This window comes from Grus americana, chromosome 18 (genome assembly GCF_028858705.1).
Source record: "Grus americana isolate bGruAme1 chromosome 18, bGruAme1.mat, whole genome shotgun sequence".
NCBI lineage: Eukaryota > Metazoa > Chordata > Aves > Gruiformes > Gruidae > Grus > Grus americana.
Window position 1 is genome coordinate 4,271,074 of NC_072869.1, and position 20,995 is coordinate 4,292,068.

General features: G+C 42.8%; 2 protein-coding genes across 10 annotated transcripts in view; both read left to right on the plus strand.

Annotated features, from left to right (window-relative positions):
- The window catches only part of PECAM1 (platelet and endothelial cell adhesion molecule 1), a 34,709-nt gene extending 29,561 nt beyond the window's left edge, over positions 1-5,148 (plus strand). For all 6 annotated transcript variants that reach the window (XM_054846905.1, XM_054846906.1, XM_054846907.1 and 3 more), the window contains one exon: positions 3,597-5,148. In XM_054846905.1, the coding sequence (XP_054702880.1) occupies positions 3,597-3,626 (30 nt within the window). In that variant the 3' untranslated portion in view covers positions 3,627-5,148. The remainder of the gene's footprint in view (positions 1-3,596) is intronic.
- Positions 5,149-17,916: 12,768 nt separating this feature from the next.
- TEX2 (testis expressed 2) overlaps positions 17,917-20,995 on the plus strand; it is a 56,284-nt gene continuing 53,205 nt past the window's right edge. The window contains exons 1-2 of one of the 4 annotated variants that reach the window (XM_054846899.1): positions 17,937-18,589; positions 20,262-20,322. The gene's annotated coding sequence lies outside the window, so the exon portion shown is untranslated. Of the gene's footprint in view, positions 18,590-19,049; positions 19,200-20,261; positions 20,323-20,995 lie in introns of those variants that run through there. The other 3 variants (XM_054846897.1, XM_054846902.1, XM_054846901.1) reach the window with 3 other exon arrangements.

The following is a 20,995-nucleotide window of genomic DNA, read 5'->3' on the forward strand; positions in this document are numbered from 1 at the left end:
TTAACAGGCCAGCAGGGTTTATAGTATCATTGTCTCTCTTAGTTTAAAGGTTTGTTTTTATTCTTTGCTCTCAATTTTCTAAAAATAAATTGAGCTGAACCCTCCTCTGGGTTACACCAGGGCTTCCTTGGAGAGTCACGCAGAAGAAAGTTTGTCCCTGTCCGACACAAAAGGAAAAATGGTCAAGAGTGGCTGTGATAGACATATGCTGTAGGTTTAGGGAGGAGTTTTTGTCCTTTTTTTTCCACACCCTACATAATTTATAATGGACATTGGATGAAAGACTAAAGTTTTATGAAAAATTTTTTTTCTTTTACTGTGGCCAAAATTGAGTAAAAAAATCTCTCCATGGAAATATAATGAGGCTAGTTCAGTGAAAATACACTGACTACACCATGTAAATCACTTTCATCATAATTAGTGGGGCTATGAAAGCTTGCTAAACCAGACAATCTATAAGTAATGTTAGATTCAAGACAGAAGAATGCCAGCTGAGGGCAATGGTTTTTTTGTGTTGCCTGTACAAACTGCTGTTAACACCAGGAAAGTAACAAAACTAGTTACTCTAAAACTAATTCCATTTTCAGAAACACCCCAAAGAAAAGTCAGCTTTGTAACACTTGCACATCTTACTTGAGTTTTCCTAGAAATAGCCTTACTCAATTCACATCTGTGATGTTATCCCCCCTAAGATACTGTTCATGTAATTAACATAGTAACTATTCCTTTTTTGAATTATTAGTGCTTTAAAGGACACAGCAAAAAAACCAGATCCCTACATTCTGCTTCTTAAATTCCCACTTCTGTTCCCAATAAAGCCTGTGACTGAAAGCAGCACCATCCCTCTTTTAAACTCTCCAGATAAGTGACGTAAAGTTGAACTGGACGGATAAATTTCTTTATAGATTTTCCATCTCCCCTATTTGCCTCTGAGCACTTTTTCAGGCAACATAGATGAGTACAGAAGAGGCAGGGAGCTACTAAGGTGATTTCTGTCATCAGTTTCTTGCAACTGTTTTTTTTCTGTAGCTTATTTTCATGTAATGCTTAACCATGATGTACCTCAAAGGTTTGGTCCAAATGAGTTGTTGATCCTACTCATGAAAAGGAAAATGCTCCTTATAAAGTGATCAAGTGGCTTAAACTTCCTCCCCAGCTGTTCTGCTTCTTTATAGCCAAATATTGTAGTATTTGGCTCAGAGGTGAAGTTGCTTTTGATCTGCTGCTCCCTTAATTTGTGAGTGAAGGAGGCCTTCAGGAGCTAGGCTGGTCAGCTGGCATCTTAATCACATGAAATGCCAGATGGATTACTTAGGTATAGTGACCTGTCAAAAACATTGTAGAATTTGACTCTGTTTAGGAAGTAATAGGTACTCCAGAAGTGTGGGACAAAGGGCACCACAGCAGAGACAGTAGTGTTTTGCTAAGAGCTATTTTTTCAGAAACAGGAGGACACGCAACCTTTTTGTTTCAGTAGTGATGCTGGAGGCTCAACATCAGATCCTGCTGTCCTTTTCACTCTCTAAATTCAAATAACAACGTGGGTTTCACTCTTCAGATAAACTCTGTTAATGTATTCCATTCTGCACTGAAGTGCAGTCACAGGCAAAACAAAGTACTGCACTGTGGAAAAGAAAGATGAAGCAAATCATTTTAATGAGTGCTAGCCCTGCTCTTGCGCATTTGCCCCTACATAGTTTCTGTCAGAATAAATATAATCAAGCATGGAAATTTAGGAACTTTGCTTCATCTTCACTGAGAGACTATTACAGAATTGAGCTCACAGCTTTAGTAAACACTGTGTACTGACAATAAGTGTTGTGTTACACAGAGGCATTGAAAGTGTATTATGTCAAGAAAGGTGGTGCATTAGAAAAACAATCAGTTAAAGTTTGAATTATTTGAATTGTATAAAGGCCCAATTGCAGTAGAGGTTCTGACTGATTTGCAGTCCAGAGTACCTCGAACCTGAATGTGTTGGACTTTTAGGTCATCTAGAAATGAAGCCAAGGTTTTGGGTTGGGGGTTGCTTCCCTCTTTCTCCTCTGTTTCAGAAATTTGTATCTTAAATGCCATCCATAGGAAGTATTTGCAAAAGAAATGAATTACTTAGAGAGGAACTGGGAGGAGGTTTCCTTCCTGAAATCAGAGCTGGCAATCTTTCTAAGTTATTTAATGGTCCCAGTTTCTGAAAACATATTGAAGGAAATATCTTAACAATGAGATAGCCACTTCGCCAAATACTAATTGGTATTGTGTCAAATTTACCTCAGCGGTACATTCTGACTTCATATCTCCTCCTCCCCTGTTACCTCTTAGATGTGTGTGTTTGTTTGTTTGTTTGATTCTGTGCTAGAGGTACATGAGGACTGGCAGCCTCGGTCAGGACGCAGTGTACTTTTAGCTGCCTATTTGTTCAACCTCAGAATGTACCCTCTGAGACAGAAACCTGTACAATTTAAATCTATTCTGAGAAATTTCTGAGGGTTTTCTCAGCTACTTTCTCATCTTACTCAAGTGATCCCAAAAGTATTTTGTAAATTCTTAGTGGTAAAAGAATTGCTTCGCATTGCCAGCACAACATAGCCAGCTCCAAAGGGGGACCTGGCATGTGTTTAACTGTGCACAGTAACATGGCACAATAGTTTCAGACAGGAAATGAAGATGAAGGATGTGTCCATTTAAAATTGTGGGGGGATTTCAGGCAGTCAGGATATGAAAACCAAGGTGATACTCTGAAATAAACATTGAATTATAAACCAGGAATTCCTGCCTCTGACTCATGGGGCAAATCCTTTGGGGGCAAGTCCACAAAAGGAATTAGGCGCCTTGGTGCTGACAGACTAAACTATTAGGTTAGAGGCCACCATGTACTCTGAGCAGATATTTGTTGGAGGAAGACTTGCTTTGGCAACTGATGTCAGGAAAGACTTGACAGTTGAGAATCCTCAGTGGACAGAATTATTTCTGTCATATAATGTAAAGACAATGAAGTTTGGGATCTCTTTTTGCCCTTTCCCATTGGCTAGCATAGAGGATTCCTCTCTCTGCACACTGCCTTTTGTGGTTCTCAGTGCCAGGTTTCTGTGTCCCTGCTGTGTACTGAATAGGCCTATTCAAAGGAGCAGACTCTTGTAGGAACCTGGTGTCTAAAAGTTGAACGCTCAAGTGCTTCTTAGGAAAAGGTTTTCATTCTTGTGGGACTGAAGATGGGAGCCTAATTGTGGCAACTGGGCATCTGCTAGTAAATAAGGGATCTGACTTTCAGATTTGTTGAGTGCCAGCAGTTCCCATAAGAATCCAACTTTTATCAGTAAGAGCCCAGTTGCAGATGTTGGTGATTAACAGTATTGCAGTCTAGCCTGTAATTGTTAACCTAAATCTCCCACTGTCTTATTTCCTTTTTTATCTGATGAAGATAATATTAATATCTCCCCAGGGAACTATGAGTATTTATTAGCTCACTGTATAGTGCTCTAAGGAATATGTTGCTATATTTAAAGTTTTTGTATTGATCAAAAAGGACAAGAGAGGGCAGGGGAACATTTATACTCATGCTTTTTTTTTTTTTCTTTCTTTTGTTTTATTGCCAACAGAGAATACAAGGGCATCCTGATGCTACTTAGAGCAGTCGTCTCAAACATCAGCTGGGAGAAGAAAACAAGCAAAGATGGAAGATGTTGCAAATGTTTCAAAAACTCTGCAGCACTTATGAGTTTGCCAGGCTCTTCTTTTCAAAGTTTATTTCCTCAGGGGAAACACTAGAGAACTTCCTAAAGCATTTAATGGAAAAAATTACAAATAAAAATTCTCATAGGAAAGCGGCTCTAGAAACCACTGACCTAGGTTCCCAACTTTAATTTCTCCTGATAATACAATTTTGCCTTTCTAGCCTCCAATTCATCATGCTCTGAGGAAATAAAAAGGGAAGCTACAGTTGAGGAAGTACATTTCTACAGTGCAGTAACTACTGTGATGCTAGTAGGATGTAGAAATACCTAAGCTTGCTTTAAACTAGCTACCTTGGTTATCAGTAACACTCTACTGTGGCAGAACAGAGCTCAGCACGGCTTGGCCAGCCATGTATGTACTTTGACATGATCTTGCAGCTTGTGCTGAACTCCCAGTGCTGCAGCAGCTGGACTGCTACCAGTCTTGGAGCCAGCTAATTTATAGCTCACTTGGATGCTACACTGCAATGGGGGCCTAACAGAACAGCGAGCTCTGGGCTTTCTAAAAACTTGAATAACTGTTCAGAGATTCAGTACTTATCAAGTGCTTCTATCAGTAGAGGCACAAATATTCTTTATTCTTTGCTAAATTGCTTTTCCCCTTTAAAAGTTCTGATGCTTGTTGGTTAGTTTGGTGTGATGGTTCTTCAATGAATGATTGCCCATCACAGTTATTTTGGATGATGCAAAATGTAGGTCTTGAGTGGGTGGATACACTACACACAGGTGAGTTTGTACCTGAAAATCCTGTTATGTATAATCCTTATTCCTTTGACCTTAGGAGAGATATGAAGCCATACTTGTGTCCAGTTTGTCCACTATGGCATTCCATACCTATCCTTTTTCTCTATAGTATGATAAACCACTAACATGGATCCAGTTTGGACTTGGATCTAAATTTTGCAGCCCATGTTTATATCAGTTGCATTAGTTTTAAAAAAGAACACAAACAAAAACAGTAGTAGTACTGTCCTCAACCCCTTAACCAGCTGGTCTTTGACACTGCAATTGCTCTCCTTTTCTTACTGCAGATTAAATTACTACAAGATCTGGGCCACAGGTAAGAAGGTTCTCATTTTAATTAGAAAATAAGGAAAGACAGGGCATGGATTTGTATATACATATATAGTTACTGCTTTAAGCATTGCATCAAAGGCACAAAACCAGCAAGAAATACAAGAGTTTTAGATCCTCATTCCAAACATTTAAATTTTCAAGCTCCAGTTACTGGCTAATATCTCTAATTTATTGTTCCCTATGCAAATGTTGTTTGTATCAAAAGCCTTTCACAAATGACTGACTTCACAACGCTCTTCTGTTGACAAATATTCATTCTAGCATCCTGTGAGTGTGCATACAAATGCATTAGTATAAGGAATGTGAAAAGGTATTTTAATAAAGAAAACTTTGAATTGAACTTGGGACTGGATCTTGCATGTTCATATTAGTGAGCACTTGCAAATGAATGCCTGTAACTTTTTTTATTAGTGATGAACCATATAGATACATTGTATACATTTACATATGGAAGATGTAAGCAGCTGTGGGACAATTCATTGATCTATTTCAGCTTGTCTCTTGGCTGGAATAATCCTAAACTATTTTGGATTTACTCTGTAATAACAGTTGTTTGCCCTACTGAAACATATCTGGACTGTTCACTTCTTAGATGGCAGTGCACTGCTTTGAGCAATTCTGTTTTGTCTTACAGATATACCAAAAATATTTCAAACTATAGGTCATTGCATCAGTAGACATCTCCAGTGAAGACAAGGTTAGTGGGGCCATGAAGTCAACAGCTACACAAGGAATCCAAATGTCCTGTTATAAGCATGTCTTCTGGATGCCAAACAAGCCTCATTGTTCCATTGGAAACAAGTTTTGAATCTGTTACTGAAACAGATTAAAGCTCAGATTAGAGCTGAAACAATATGTTATTCAAAAACAACCACCAAAACACATTTCAGATTTCTATGTTTGTCACCAAGTTGAGCTCAGCAAATATAAAATGAGGTGTGCTGCTCAATATTTACTTTTTGAGAAGACAAAAGGGATGGAACATCCTCAGGCCCTTTGTGGCATCCCTTGTCTGAGCAGTTCCACTGACAGTGTCGCATCCTACTTGCACTGTTCAGAAAGAGGCTTTGCCTATCCTGCTGCCTTGCTTGGTTAACTTTATATTTGTACTATTGCAGAGCAGAGGCTTTAGGGATGAGATGCAGAAATGCTTTAAATCAACAGACTCTTCTTCTTTGCCACTGTTAATTTTTTTTTTTCATTTCCAGCAAACTAGCAGCTGCTTATTTTCTTGTGTACTGTAAGTATAGTTCTATGTGCCCTTTTATGGAAAAATCAGCGGTGCTGTGCAAACTGTTTCGTGCTGGAAACTACCTGACAGAGCCACGGCGTGTGCAGGATAACCGTCTGTCTCTTCCTCCTCCAGTGTCCCCAGTGACCAGGGCGAGAGGGGCCCTGGCCGTGCTGAGCCCCCTCCGCTCTGCCGCCACGTTGCTGCTCGGTCCAGCAGCACCCGAGAGGCTCCGGCCTTGATCCGGTGCTGACCCCTGGTGGCAACCGACCTACAGGGCGATAGGGATGGCGGCGTGTCCCTCCTGCCTGCGGGGTGGTCCCTGCCTTCGACGGGGCGGACTAAGCATGGTGGTACTGTGCAGGGAGGGCTGCAAGTGCGGCCCCGGGTTCTGGGCCAGGTTCTAACTTTTTTACTTCTATGTGCATAGAGCAAACTGAGCCCTACGACTTTTATTCCTGCAGTGGTATGATCTCTTCATCTGGACCTATGCGACTCTTCAACAGTTTTCAAAGCGCAGTGTAAACCTACCAGCCATGACTTCTTTCTCTCTTGCATAGGTTAGTGAATTATTTGTAAATGCTGGTGCACTATGTCTGTGCAGAGTAAACATCCTGTTCATCGGTGGGTGAATAAACCCCAAAGTTTATTTACTTTTCTGGGGTGTTATGTGCTTGTTCTAACATTAACTTTGTTCAGTTCAAGTTCTTAATGTTGCAATTCATCACTAAGCTGCCTTGCATCATAAGCCCCCAGTTTTGGGGGCAGGGGAAGTAATGCTGTCAGACTGGCTACAGCCATTCTGTTATGAGGGAGTGGACAGGTACAGGGAAAGGAAACAAAGTTTGAGAAAAACAGAGGTATCAAATTAAAAAAAAAATACACCAATTAAACTAGAAATCAAACTGAAAATAATAAAGTATCAGTACAGACTTAAAATGCTAGCACACTTTGTTATTTAGAATTCCAAGGCCTTTATGAATAGAGTGGTGAAAGCAGAATAAACATCACTTTTACTGTTATTTGGGAGGTGATAAGCAAGTTGTCATGTCTAAAGAATCACGAATACGGGTCTTATTGTCTTCATGCTTTGAAGTGCTCCACTCTAAATCACAGATGCTCCCATTAGAAAAGGCTTAGAGAGTCTAGCAATCATGAGAATGTGGCTTGCATGGGAAGCTTCAATTAAATGCAAGCATTTATATTTATACAGGTAATTTGTTTTCTCACCAGCTACAGACATACTGAGTGGGAAGGCTGAAAAAATTCTCACCATTGCAGGAAATAATCACTGTAGTTAAGTTTTAAATTTAATAGCAAAAGAAATCACAGTTTCCTCAGGGAGGGAGTCACCTGCAAAGTCTGATGACAGTCAAACAGAATAACAGCATGAAACTGAAATGAAAGATTTAGTGAAAATCAGCATAGATCTAGGCAGCCACTGCAAAGGGGCTCAGAATATGCCCCGATCAACCTGGGATCTGCTGTAGCATTGAACTCTGTGTGAAGCTGTAATGGTGATTGTTAGAAATGGACCTCACACAGCACATTCCCAAGGTTAAGAGGAATTCAGATCCGAAAGGTATTTTTTAAGGAGTAATTCCACAAATAAACAATTACTTATGGTAAAGATAGGATCTGGCTCTGAAATTAATAAGATTAGTAATATATTCCTGTGTAATCTTGAATGTATAGGAATGCTAGATGAAATCAGGACCTCCTTTGGGGCAATGAAAATGCGACAAAAGAGCTCCCCCAGATTGTGGGAGGTTTGGGAAGAAACAATTCATCAGCCCAGTCACCTTAACGGCTCCACACTTCATGGTGTTGGCGATACTCTGGGGAACACGCTAAGCAGAATCAATACCGCAGAGGTGGCTTGTCCCAAACATTCATGTGTTTTCTAGTAGTCCTGTGACTGCTAGGAGAAGTAGAATATATACCTGTTAATAAAAACCACTTTTGCAGGAAACAGCACCATTGATCCAAGAAGACAATAGGTTCATTTCAACTGCTTCTGTCCATGCGTTAGTTCTATGTGGGGACATGCAGTCATGAGGCACTGAGGAGCCGGTCTGATATACAGCTGCTCTAACAGACTATGCTATTGATACTGGGAGCATGTGTCTTCAAAAGAAAACATCGTATTACACTGTTATTCAGCTGGCATAATCCAAGCCCCGCTCAGCGCTTGCAGAGGAACTGTGCTGAAATAGCCTGTTTCCACAAAGCACTTGTCAACACTTGCATGGGAAGAGCTTGGCTTTAAATCCTCTGCACTGCTTTTTTTGTTTATTCATTTTTTAACTATGTGCAGAGCCAAGTCTCCACTGCAACTGACACAGTTTAACTTTGCAAATCAATGAGACAGTGCTACAAGGGCAGAAAAGTCTTGCCTGTGAACTTCATATTGTTCAGAGCTGCCAAACTGACATCTGTGACTGACTGCTGTCTTCATGGAACTAATCCATGCCAAATGTCTGAACTCCCCTGTTGCTCTCACCATCCAGCCGGGCTGTTCCCTAGTGGGACCTTCTGGGGTAGTTCAGGCTCCAACCAGCAATAAGTTGCAGAAATGTTTCCTCTCCCAAGATGCAATCACCACTTTCCAGCCCCAGCTTTCCCCTAGGGGACTCTGCTCTGCTTGGGGATAAGTGCTTCCAAGGCAGTGAAAATGAGAGCTGCTGGTCTGTCCGCAGGAGTGGAGGGGACAGAGACGTTGACATCTATGTGACAAAGATGAGGGCTTTGTCTTAAGTGGGCTGAGTCATGGTATTACTGGAAGGGGTGAACTTGGCATCCCTGCTTGATAATAGTCTGCGAGAGTCTAATGGAAGAAAAAAATTGTCAAGTCTATTAAGATGCGGTCAGAGTGTAAGTCAATTAATGAAAATTACAGCCATGCAGGTTATTAAATTAACATGAGATTGTCAATAGGAAATATAGATTGCTTTGGAATAACTTTAAATTATTTAAAGCACAGTAATAATGAAAATCTCACCAAGTCTCCATAATGCAAAACTTAGTTTTGATTTTATTACTGATTGAGTTGGTTTTTATATTTTTGTTTCAACTTCATGATTGTTAAAGGAACAGGAACTTTAAAGAGCAAGATATTCTTATTTAGGAATGCCAAATGCTGCAAAAGCTATTACAAGGTAAAAGCTCAGAGGTGGCTGGCGATAAGCTGTGATTCTGCAGAGTGATCCATGACAGAGCTGATAATCAGGTAAAGCCAAGTGTCTCTAAATGGAGTCCTTGCATACCAAATGATAGATCAAATTTTCTAGTCACTGATTGTGCCCAGATCACCCAGTCAGGTGATCAGGACTAGATGGCCTGTATTGCTTCAATTACTTTGGCTATTAATGACCATACTTCCCACAAGCAAGTTGGACCTGCTGTGCCTGATACTCTGTAACTCACCACATGTGGCCACCGCCACTTGAGCTGTGGCCTCCAGGTAAGAATTTAGCATTTTGCATTGCCCTGGACTCCTGGAACGGCCTGCATGTAGACAAAGAGAACAGGAGTGAACTACATCCCTGCCTGCAATTTCCAGACAAATTTGGTGAACAGAGCTCAGCCCTGACTCAGGGTATTCCTCAGGGCTGGAAGAACAAATCTGAATGTACTTACAGCATGCATTGGCACTCTTGAAAAACTGGTTCCACCTGTGGGTGCTGAGCCTGTAACAGCCTCTAGACAATCTGTGTCCCCTGGCTGGAAGTCAGAGACCTTAAGGGAGCAGAGAGGGGAAATATGCAGACTTATAAAGAGAGATTCATGATTCTCCCACGGACCGTGGGGACTAGTTGATCTCTGCTGAAGGATGGTATGTTCAGCATGACTGAAAGTATTAGCTGGCTCAGCCCTGAAACCTCAGAACATTGTGTACGCTGCTTAAATCCGGTTTAGTCATTGCTGGAGGGAGGCAAAGCTGCCCTATTAGAAAACAACCCTGACACACACCTATGCTTTGTCAAACAAGAAATGCTGAAAGGGTTTTAACTATCTTCATTTCCTTTTCCTTTCTTTTTCTTTCTTTTTTTTCCCCCGAAGCCGATCTTTTCCACTGACTTGATTCCTTTCTGACTGCTCCAGGATGAATCACACAGTCCTACATGTCTATCTCTATACCGAATGGGACTGTGGAAAGCAGACCTGACTAATGTCCCCTGCAAGGAAAAAACGATAATTGATGCTTTTTAATTACAAGTTTCCTATATTACGGTCTAGTTTTTCAGCTTATAATCATTAACAGTATAATAGACTTAAGTAAATTGCTGCCTTTTCCTCTTTTGTAGCATATATAGGTCAGATTTTCATGTTTAATGGTTATTATCTCTGACACACCAATTAGTGCAGTGACTGGCTGACAAAGGTCACATCTGTGTTTTCTTCACTGCATACAAACACGGACAGGGCTGTGTGCTCACACCAACTGATTCTCCTAATTGCTGTGTCTTCTGGAGTCATTTATACCAGTGCAAAATCACTAGTTTGACTTGGTAACTGTTTTACACCTACTTTGTACTTATGTCAGTGAAAGACAAGGTTGAGGGCAAAGGAGTGTCAGCAGTCATCACATCCACAGCACATGTCCCCTGTTCTGCACTTCATAAGTCATAGCAATCATGCTTCATGCATCCTTGACTTTTCAAGCTCTGTGCAGTTGCAGTCAAAGGGATGAAGTTGTTGCCTTTCCATGAAGAAATGAATGGAGCTTTTATTCCCTGTCTTTGACCAAAGCACTTAGATGGTTTTAGGCCCAGCAGATTGTTTCTAATAGCAGGCAAAATTGATCACTCAGGTACTTTGATGCAGCTCTTTTATTTACAAAGAAAGTACAAAATTCTGTTTCCTTGAACAGAAAAAAAAATCAGACAATAGGAGACACTTTCTCTGAATGCAATTTCAAACCTTTCAGCCAGCACTTTATCCAGAAGCACTCCACCAGCTTTTTTTCTCAAGGTCGTTCTTGTAGAGTTTATCTAGTTCTGCCTGGTTTTGAGAGAAGGCTGCTCCAGTCAGACCATAAGAGCACACAGCTGCTCCAAGTGCTGCCCTCCTCCCCACATATTCAAAGCCCAACACTTCAGTCTGGAGAAACCTTGAATGCATTAGCTTCTCCTCCAGGTTTGCCCTTTTGCCTTCTTTCTAAGGGTGGCTGTTCCTGTTTCAGCTGCCCGCTTCTGTACGAGAGCTGTTTGTTTCTTATACAAAAGGATATCCAATGAAAAGCAACATTAAACCTCTTGGGGTCATAAGCTTTTGCCTGAACCCTCTGTCTGGATGGCATTAGGGTTAGATACTCAACATGTGTCTTTGTGCCAATGAAAAGAAAGACCGTTGCACATTTTCTGTCAGTGGTGAGGAACGGGAATATGTGATGGAATTGGGGCGAGATGAGATTCTCACTGCCCAAGTGAAGTTTTTGCTGTGTGCTCCCCTTGCCACTAGAGAGAAATACCCTGTTGAGCAATAAGCAGTATGCATTGCTAATACTGGGTTGAATTTCTCTGCGTTCCTTGCCCTACTCATCATATTTAACCTTGGATTTATTTGTAGAGAACTGCACAGAAAATCCTGTTTAAGAAAGAAAGCCTGGACATCGTCTGTTCTCTTGCAATATTGTCCTGGACAGTTTCCAATCTGTTAATGAATGAACACCGACATCTAAACCATCCCCAGGGGAGGTTCAAGATCCATCTGAGTGCAGTAAGAGGTTCCTAAATAGCTGTAACAAGCTCATACTTCAAAAGAAATACATTTTTCTATTTTTAAAACATGCAAGTTTTGGAAGGCTTTGAATATCAAGATTAATCCTCTGCCTAAATGCAGTAGAAGGCAGCTCTGGTGACTCTGGTGAGTCTCACTCAGATCTGGAAGGTTTTAATATTGCCTGGAATCTGAATTTGATGTTCTAAAAGATTAAGGTATAACTATGTTTAGTTTATTTTTTCCCCCAGAGCAGATTGTGCACGTAGTTACAGATTCCCTAATATATCTCACTGGATTAATGTGAAAAATATATTACATTATCTATCAGCACTTGAAATTTTGACTCAGGGATTCTGGTAGAATACATTACTGAGTAACGTTTAACTGAAAGATTTAGTGATACACTGAACGAAACATGACTCACTCTTGAACAATAGGGAAGAGCTCCTATATATGAAAAAAACCCAAGGTTACATGGAGCCAGATGTTGCTGTGCAGTGTGATGCTATTTGCAATAGGCAGCAATATAAGATGGCTGTGGAAGCCGAGCAGAAGCGTCAGGGCAGCTGGGCAGGTTTGGAGACTGCATTATGCACCAGGTCACTAAAATTACAAAGTGAAGCTGAGCAGAGTATTCTCAGTGCCTCACATCAGACATCTACCTTGGATGTCTGAGCTAAGAGGCTACTCCACTCTCTAGTACAGTCACTGAGAATCCTGTTTGGAACTGCCCTTTGGAGGTGCCCTTTTCATTGACTATGAAGGAGCACAGATTCATGTTTAGCCATCTGACCAATTAGCACAGTGAGATGTTATTTAATATGTCTCTGTCCTGAGGTCTTCATCCTAAAGTGCTGTACAGTTAATATTATTGGAGAGAAGGAGAATGTGAAGTCCAGAACAAGAATTCAACTGTGGAGGCACTGAGAACGTTTGGCTTCGGAGGCTCTAACAAATCTGTTAGAGGAATGGGCCAAGACGGAGCTGTCACTGTGGTTGGTTGGTTGTAAGGAGAGAAGGGAAGGATTCAATCTTGGCTGTGATTATTTTTGTGTGAATGGACAAGTACTGAATGCTCTGTCAGAGGCAGTTCTTTAACATGGGAAAATACCAGTCCTGTGTTTGCTTTCAAACCTGCTCTTGTTTGTTCCGGGGTGTAACTGCACTTTCATGTTGTCATTGTTTAAGCCCAGTCTCCTCAGCAAAGCTCAGTGTCTGACTCGTCCCATTTAAAAGAAGACCCAGCCCCTATTTTTTTCCAAAATGCTGGACTGACTGGCATAGACATTTGGGTTTATTCTATGATATGCAGATATGGGCCACAATGCTGCTGCTGCTCAGCTAAGGGTTCCTAATTACCGTCAGAGACTGCAGTTCCTGACACCTTGGTGAAGTTAATGTAAATAAAGGTTCTAGCAACATTCTGATTTGAAATTACACTGTCTCGATATGCCCAACAGCCTAAATGATATCACCTTTACAAAAACAATGCATGTTGTTTGCACCTTCAGAACATGGGAAATGCCCTGCCCGGGGGTCCATCTATGCCAGTTCTCCATCTCAGTTGGAGATACGAAAGTCTCTTCAGTGTTTTATCCCTCCTTGGTAACTAAGAATTCACTTCATGCTGTAATTTCTGATTCCATTTTGTCAGGAATATATTCAGCTCTAGCTCAGATGTTAGTGCTCTCAGAACAAAGACATCTGAGCAAATGATGTTCTTTTTATGATAGTGTTGATGTTTTGACCTCATGCCAGCACGATCCAGGAACAATTCCCATTAAGTCTATTGATGTGAGTCTTTCCTCGAAGGGGACACTCAGGAAACCTTACCTGAATTATCTTTTAAAGTGGATTATTTAAATTCTATTAAACCCTATGCAGATATTCATATTCAGAATTAAGTGGCATTAATCTGATTTAGTGTACTTCGCTCTGAAACTGCAGAAAGCGAAATCAAATGAAAGCCACTTTAATTCTGAGTAACAGCATTCATGCAGGACTCCAGCGTAACTTCAATAACCATTTCAAGTCACACTTGTCATTAATTCGGATTAATTTTTATGACTTTCTCTGTGAAGATAAGGGACAATAAAATCATCATAGATGACCTGACCATACATTCTGCCTCCCCCATACACCCACCCCCCCAAAACACTATGGACCTATCTCTTCCTGAATATCAGCTGGTTTGGAGTTCTGGATCTGAATGTTGCTGTGTCTAGTCAATGCTCTTTTCTCTTTCCTAACCATTTCTATTAAGCACATCAGATTGGAACCTTAGCATCTGTCCAGGCAAGAGGAGAAGGGTACTGCCGGCTGGTGTTAATGTCCCTGTGGTAGAGCTGTGCTTGTGGAAAAGTTGCAGTGTATGTGCCTGGTTTAAATATGTAGCTTCAGCTGTTCTGTATCAGGAGTACTAAATTTACTTGCAGATTTAAAGTAGGTGAATGATTTGGCAGCTAAAAGGTCAGGACACTTGCTGTTTATTTTGTGCTTTGCTTTTCTTGATTAACAGAAAATTGTCTGTAGCATCTGATGTTACTGTCAAGGATTTCTGGTGTAATGCCTGCACAGACAGAATGTAGAATAGTGCCATTGTATCCGCCATACCTTAGTCCAGCTTTGTATTTTGTCACGGTTGCACTCTGAACTACTCCAGCACTCAGCCAGCATATATTCTAACTCACAAAGGTCTCTGAGGAGGGAGGGCTATTGACTTCTCCATCATGTGCAGATCAAATTTCAGGCTTTTAGAGTTTTGTGCATGTGCCAGGTACACTGAAATAGAGATACCAGCTCCTGCAACCTTCATATGACTTTGGCAGCATGCACGTGGCTACTCTGCATGGCACATGGACTCACCTCCTCCCCAGAGGTGGATGGCACCACTGCTATAGGTGTGCACCAGCCATTTTCCCTTCCTGGGTTCAGTGTCAGGGGGGACACTAGCCTATGTGGGAAGCATCAAGAAGGTTTTGCAGGCCTGAGAGACACCAGTGCAAATTCACAGCATTCAAACTCTTTGACCTAGGCTGCATTGTAAGGCACCTTCCCTGGGAACAGGTCTGCCTCTGGCAGCACGGTTCTAGCTCTGCACACCCTGCTGACCTTGTTTTAGCCTGTTCCATGAATCCACTTGACCTCCTGGGAGCCATGAGAGAGCCCTATGCCGTTGCTCTTCCCAGTACATCAGCCCACAGTTGCAGGGAGATAGGTGGAAGTTAGAACCTCCTCTGACTCTGGAAATGTGTCTTCTCAGCTTGTGCAAGGACTTGATGTGAGGAGTAGCACAGTAGCAGGGCTGTTCCTCCACTCTAGAAACCTTTAATAAATTAAAAAAAAAAAAAAAGAAAGAGGAAGATCACAAATGAGGAGGAGAGGATCTACCCTCAGCTCAGCTTTAAAAATGAAGCAGCAATACAAAAAACCCCCCACAAAATAATGTGCTTTAGCCCAGGAAGCAACAAGAGCTCAGAACTTCTACAGGTCCCAGGGAGATTTCACAAGCAGAGTTGGAGCCGGGGAGGGTCTCCGAGGAGGGAATGACCTGGCTGTGCTCCTTTGTGCCAGTGAGAAGCTGGGCACCAGCACTGCTGCTCAGGGGCTGGGATCAGTGGGTGGGGAGAAGTGATGGGTTGGAGGCCAAGATGGGCAGATTGGCAACTTAGAGAATTCAGGTCCAAAGTGAAGCTCATACTTCCTTCCATATGGTGAAGCCATTGGGCAGGGAAAGAATCAGGAGGTGCTGAGGTTGCTATCAGTCCAGTGTTTGACAAGCAGAAGAAAGGCACACAAGCAGAAAAAGGCACACAAGCAGTGCAGAAGGAGCGTGGCATTCAGGAAGCTCACACTCTCCTCCGTACCCATCGTCAGACCAGCTGAAGCCCACTGGGAAGCCTTGGCCCTCTGGGTGCTCGTTGGGTTGCTGTACACATTGAGTGGGCTGGGGGGCTCGTTTGTTTTTTCCGTGCTAAGCCTCTTTCCATTGCAGTTTAATATTGTACAGATAACACACAAAATAACAGTAAAGCTGTTCTCGCATATACACACAAAACCATGCATGCCAAGATTCACGCATACAGGCACAGCTGCTGCCTCGTTCGTTTTAAAGCTTCTCAGCATAAAATTGCAAGCAGGCCTGTCCTGCAGTGCTCGGGTCTTCCCCAGGAGATCTGACGGCAATGAGAGGTTTGTGAAAACCATGTGGAAACCTAAATCTCATGTAATGTTCTTTTCTCACAAAAGTACAAGCTTTAAACTGTCCTGATCTGTGAAATTCTGGTGGGGCCATTACAGAGAAATGAACTGAGCCTCACAGTAGCTCTGGGAGAGAAATATTACTTCTTATTTTACAGCCTGCTCAAGCACTGCTTTTAAAAGGCATTTAAATGTCTCCCTCACATATTCCAAAAGATTAAAGCAATTTTTTTCAAAAGCAGCTCCTGACTATAGATACCTATTTCTAGAACCTGCAGGCCTGTTGTTTCTCAGAATGACTGCATATTTATACACAGGATACTGAAATATTAAAAAATAATAAGCATTACTTTATTATCTTGCCTTTTTATAGGATGGGTGGAAGATAAATTATCCAACAAAAGGATTTACTCTTACAGCATTGAATGTTTCAGAAATTCAGAGATTCTTCTTTTTCCCCTCTTCTACCTGATTGAGAGTTGCCTTTAGAGGAGCATTCCCAAGAGACCATATACACCATGAAGCTCAGAGGCAGGTAACCTGGTCAGACATGGCTTGTGCCTAGTTTTTCCCGTGGCTGGCTCCAGTCTTTGCTCAGCACATACCACTCTGTGGGAGAAGCCTCTGCAGAGCACCTAACTTCAGGTGCAAAAATATTTCTCTTGAGGTCTGGCCTTTTAGGCCATATATTGCCCAAGTTAGGTGCAGAGGGCAGAAACAGTTTCAGAAATCCTAGTGAATTGTTTATAGTTTAACACCACTAAAACCAACCCATCGATCATAGTTGCAGCCATAGTCTCTGTTCCTGCAGGGAAAACCTGCTGTTAAGAAAACAACCATTATCTTATCTTCAGACTTTGGAAACATTAATATCAGCTTTGTATAATGATTCAAAGGTCTGCCTATATACCATGGCAGCTGTGAAAAGAAACCCATCCTGGATGACTGAATATGCTTGTACATATGTCTAAAATATAATGTTGTCTTTTTAATTAAAAAAAGACTGCAGAATAAATAAAGGTGATGCAGTGATGCTCACAGAATGCATTTCTGCCAGGTGCTGACCACTCTTGGTCACCTCTGGTTTTACAGTTATGTGCAGGAACCCCTTGTTTTAAAAACAGCTACTAAGAGCCTTGAAGAACTCAAAGATGCCTGGTGATAATTTGCTTCCACAAGCACTGAATCATCCCTGAAATGTAAAGAGAAAAGCAGGATGAGTGCTACCTGCATCTGCTTTTGAACTAGACCGCAAAACCTACCTCCTCCCATATATATAATACCTAGTGTAACAGGGCACCAACCCTTGGCTGAGCTATAGCTGTAGCTAAGATAGTAAACTCTTCAAAAATTACTATCGTATATTTAACTTCACATTACCTAGTTTGGAGCAATTTGAATCCTGCTCAGATATCCCACTAAATATTGGCTAGTAAATACATTAACTTTCGCCTCATCACCTCACGAAGTATCATAAATTTGAACACTGGTATGAAATAAAGAGAGTCTGAAAGATCTCGTAGGATTCTTCATGTTTTAATTTTAAATGAAAGCAAAGAGAAGTGAGGAGAATTCACATAGCCAAATTAAGCCATGGGGTATCTCAAGCAACCTGGGTAGCTAAGGCCAGCACCAGTCTGGCCCAGTGTAGATGTTGTAATCTCATTATTAACCATCTTCAGAAGCAAGAGCAATTAAGTGAAGGGTAAAAGCAGTGGTAAGCCTGTAATTTATTACATGAGCCCATTATTGGGAAAACAACCTTTTGACAGAGAATTATTTTTTTCCCTCAGTCTGCTGCAAATTGGGAAGTATGAAAAGTAAATAAAATTACCTTAGACATGGTGTATTTCCTAGGATAACTGCCTAGTTGCTTGGGTAACAGGTAATTTTTGGCTATTTGTGTAACATTTTGATACCAAACGGCTTTATTTTGTCTGCTTGCATTTACAGCAGTAAGCACTTGCCTGCAAAAACAACTTGATAAGGCAAACCCCAACCGAACGGCGTTTTCATGGAACCGGCTGCTGATAAATGTGGTCAACACAGGAACTGGGAGGTTTAACACCAACACCGGCAGCAGAACAGCCCGCGCTGTCGACGGCCTCACAAACCACCCTCGTTTCCACCGGGGCACTTGTTATCCGTGGACATTTTCCAAGTGACCGGGAGAGGATATAATTTCACAGTCCCTGCGTTGGCCTTTCACCATTTCCCCCTCGTTTTGCGGAGACGTTTCCTTGCGTCACCTCTCACCGGCTGCCTGAAACTTTGGCAGCAGGCTGCCCGCCTGAGGAAAAGGGGCGATTCACCCTCCCGGGGCGAAGCCCCAGCCCTCCGCCCGGAGCACCGTAACCCCACCAGCCAGACCCGCCGCGCTGCCCCCGCCTTTCCAGGCCGCGGCCCGCCTCACACCGCCCGCGGCGGGCCTGCGCCCCGCCCCACCCCGCCCCTCCGGCCGGCGCTGCGGCGGCTCCGGCAGGCCCGGCCCACCGCGGGGCCCGGATTGGCGGCGCCGGGCAGCCCCGCCGCCTCTCCTTCCTCTGTTGCCGCCCGGCGCGGCGCTGGTGGCGCGGGCCGGGGGACGCCGGGGCCGCGCCGGGCAGTGCCATGAGCCACGGATAAGGTAAGTGAAGCAGGGCGGGCCCCGCTGCGCCGCCTCGGCCCGCTCCGGGCAGCGCCCGCGCATCTCGCCGCACCCGCCGGGGCGGGAAGCGCCGTCGCCGCAGCAGCAGCAGCAGCAGCAGTGCCCGGCTTGAGGCGCGGTAGCTTGGCGGTCTCCGCTGGTCTCCGCGGGGCTCGGGACAGGAAGGAAAGAACGGGAGTCTGGCGGCGAAAGGAGGCGGAGGCGGGCCGGGCCTAGGGCAGCGGGGGGAGGCGGCTCCCGGGGCGCCCCGAGGGGCGGCCGGGGCCGGGCAGGGGCTGATGGCGGCCGTGAGGGGCCGGCGGGCGCTGCTGTCGGACCGGCCGCGGGGACCCCGGGGGCTCGGGCGGGTCCAGGGGCTGCGGGGCGGCTGGCTCTGGGTGAGCCTAGCCTGGGCCGGGGCGGCCAGGTCAGGCGGGGCTGGGTGCAGGATTTATTTTTACTGTTGGGCAAGGTTCGGCGGGATGGAGTTACTTCCCCTTCCATCAGTGTAACTGAGATGGAGATTTGGCTGAGGCAGGGTATGCAGTTTGGCAGGAGCACTGCTGAAGTAGAAGTGATACCTTAAAAACAAGCGGCAGAGGAAACAGCGGTAACGTTTGTTCTTGCTGGAACGGGGGGAGGATTTCTAATTGGCCTTTAGTATCAGAGGAGAGGGGTTTTCTGTCTCCTAGAAGTGTTTCCTTCTTTCTTGCCCTGGGTGTCGGCTCTTTAGTTTTTGCTTCTCTTTTAATTCTCACTATCATTTGTATTTTATCTCTCTGTTGCAGTTCAGTATTTAAATCTGTTCACTGTGTCTCTTCAGCATGTGCTAAAGTTCCTTCTAAATGTCTGGGCTCAACTTCTTGATGATTTGTATGTCAGCAAATGTCTTAAGGAACTCCTGTCCCTAATTTAGGGCAGTTAAGTTTAAATTAAACTTTTGGATGTAACTTATATATTGTAACTGTGTGATAAATTAGTGTAAGACTTCAGTGCTGTAAGATTATCTTCTGTTAAGATGCTTTGTCATACTCCTCTGTCTTCACACAACCCTCTTTCAAGATCATCCTGCCTGTATAACGTGAGGAAAACAAGGCAGGCTCACAGTCTCAGGGGTGCATTTTTTTTTTTTACAAGAAGATGTAGCTTTTTTTGAATTTTAAAATAACTTCATATTCCTAAACGCTGAATAAAATTCAGGCAGTGTGAGTGAGTACCCTGTTTCAATTTTCTCTGAATTGAAAATGTGCTAAATTAGAGGTAAAAGCACTTTAACTTAAGCAAAAGAAAGTAAACTAATGCTTTTTATGTTAGAATTGACTTTTAAAGACTCTGATATCGTGTGCTTTTATGATATATGAGAGGTTACTGTTCTGATTGACTTCAAAGCTGATCCACAAGCTGCTCTGTTGTGGGTGGCATATTATTAATACTCCAAGTAGGTGCTGAGGTTTGAGGTAGTGTGTCTAAGGCAGGGTTGGGTAAGGCGCTATCTCTCTTGAGCAAAAGACCAAGAAGGTAATTCTGTGTTCAGAGTTGTCTTACACTGGGCTCTCCTGGGGTATGGTATCCCCTGAGAATTGTACTGGTAAGCTGAGTACTTCTCTTGTAGACTTTGCTTTTGGTCCATGCAAAGAACTTCTTTAAACAACCTATATTGCTTTTATTTCAGAAAAGAAAATCAGTTAATGAAATCCAAAGTGAAAACTTGAAGAAGGACACAGCCCAATAAAGTACATATATTAATTTCATACTTCTTGCATGAAAACAACACTTAGTGGTTTCAAATATCAATGGCAAATGCTTAGTTGTTTGTAACTAAAGAACTTCTAAGACCTCTGTATTACAAAGTAAAGAATGTGGAGCAGGAAGCCTAGGCAGAATGTATAATGCCAGTAATTTCCCTGTTGTGGTAGAGTGTAAACAAAGTAATGGGAGATAGGGAAACTTACCTAGTAAACAAAAGGATAATGTAACTGAAATAAAATTAAAATAATGTAGCTAGAGGACTGAAGATGCATTGTTGTATTCAAACAGCTTCTTAGCTGATAGATTTGGGGATTGTGCTGCTCTAACCTCACCTTTCTGTGTGAAGTCAACCAAATCCATTAGATGAAATCAGAAGACTTGTCTTTTAGCATGTCTGAAGGCCACCAACCTTACATTGTGTGAGTGTGCAGGTGACCAGTCACAAGCATGGCAGTGAACGGATGTAAGGCTATGTTTCATGTTCCCTTGTTCTGTTCTCTGGGTTATATCAAGGACTGAGCTTTAGCCTGTTATGGCCCACGAGATGAGTTAATTGTGGTGCTGAATGCACAGAGTGTAGCTGATACCTGCCCAGGAGCTGAAGAAAAGTAAAGCTTGTTTATTAGGATAAATTGTAGGCTTCAAAAGAATGAAGAT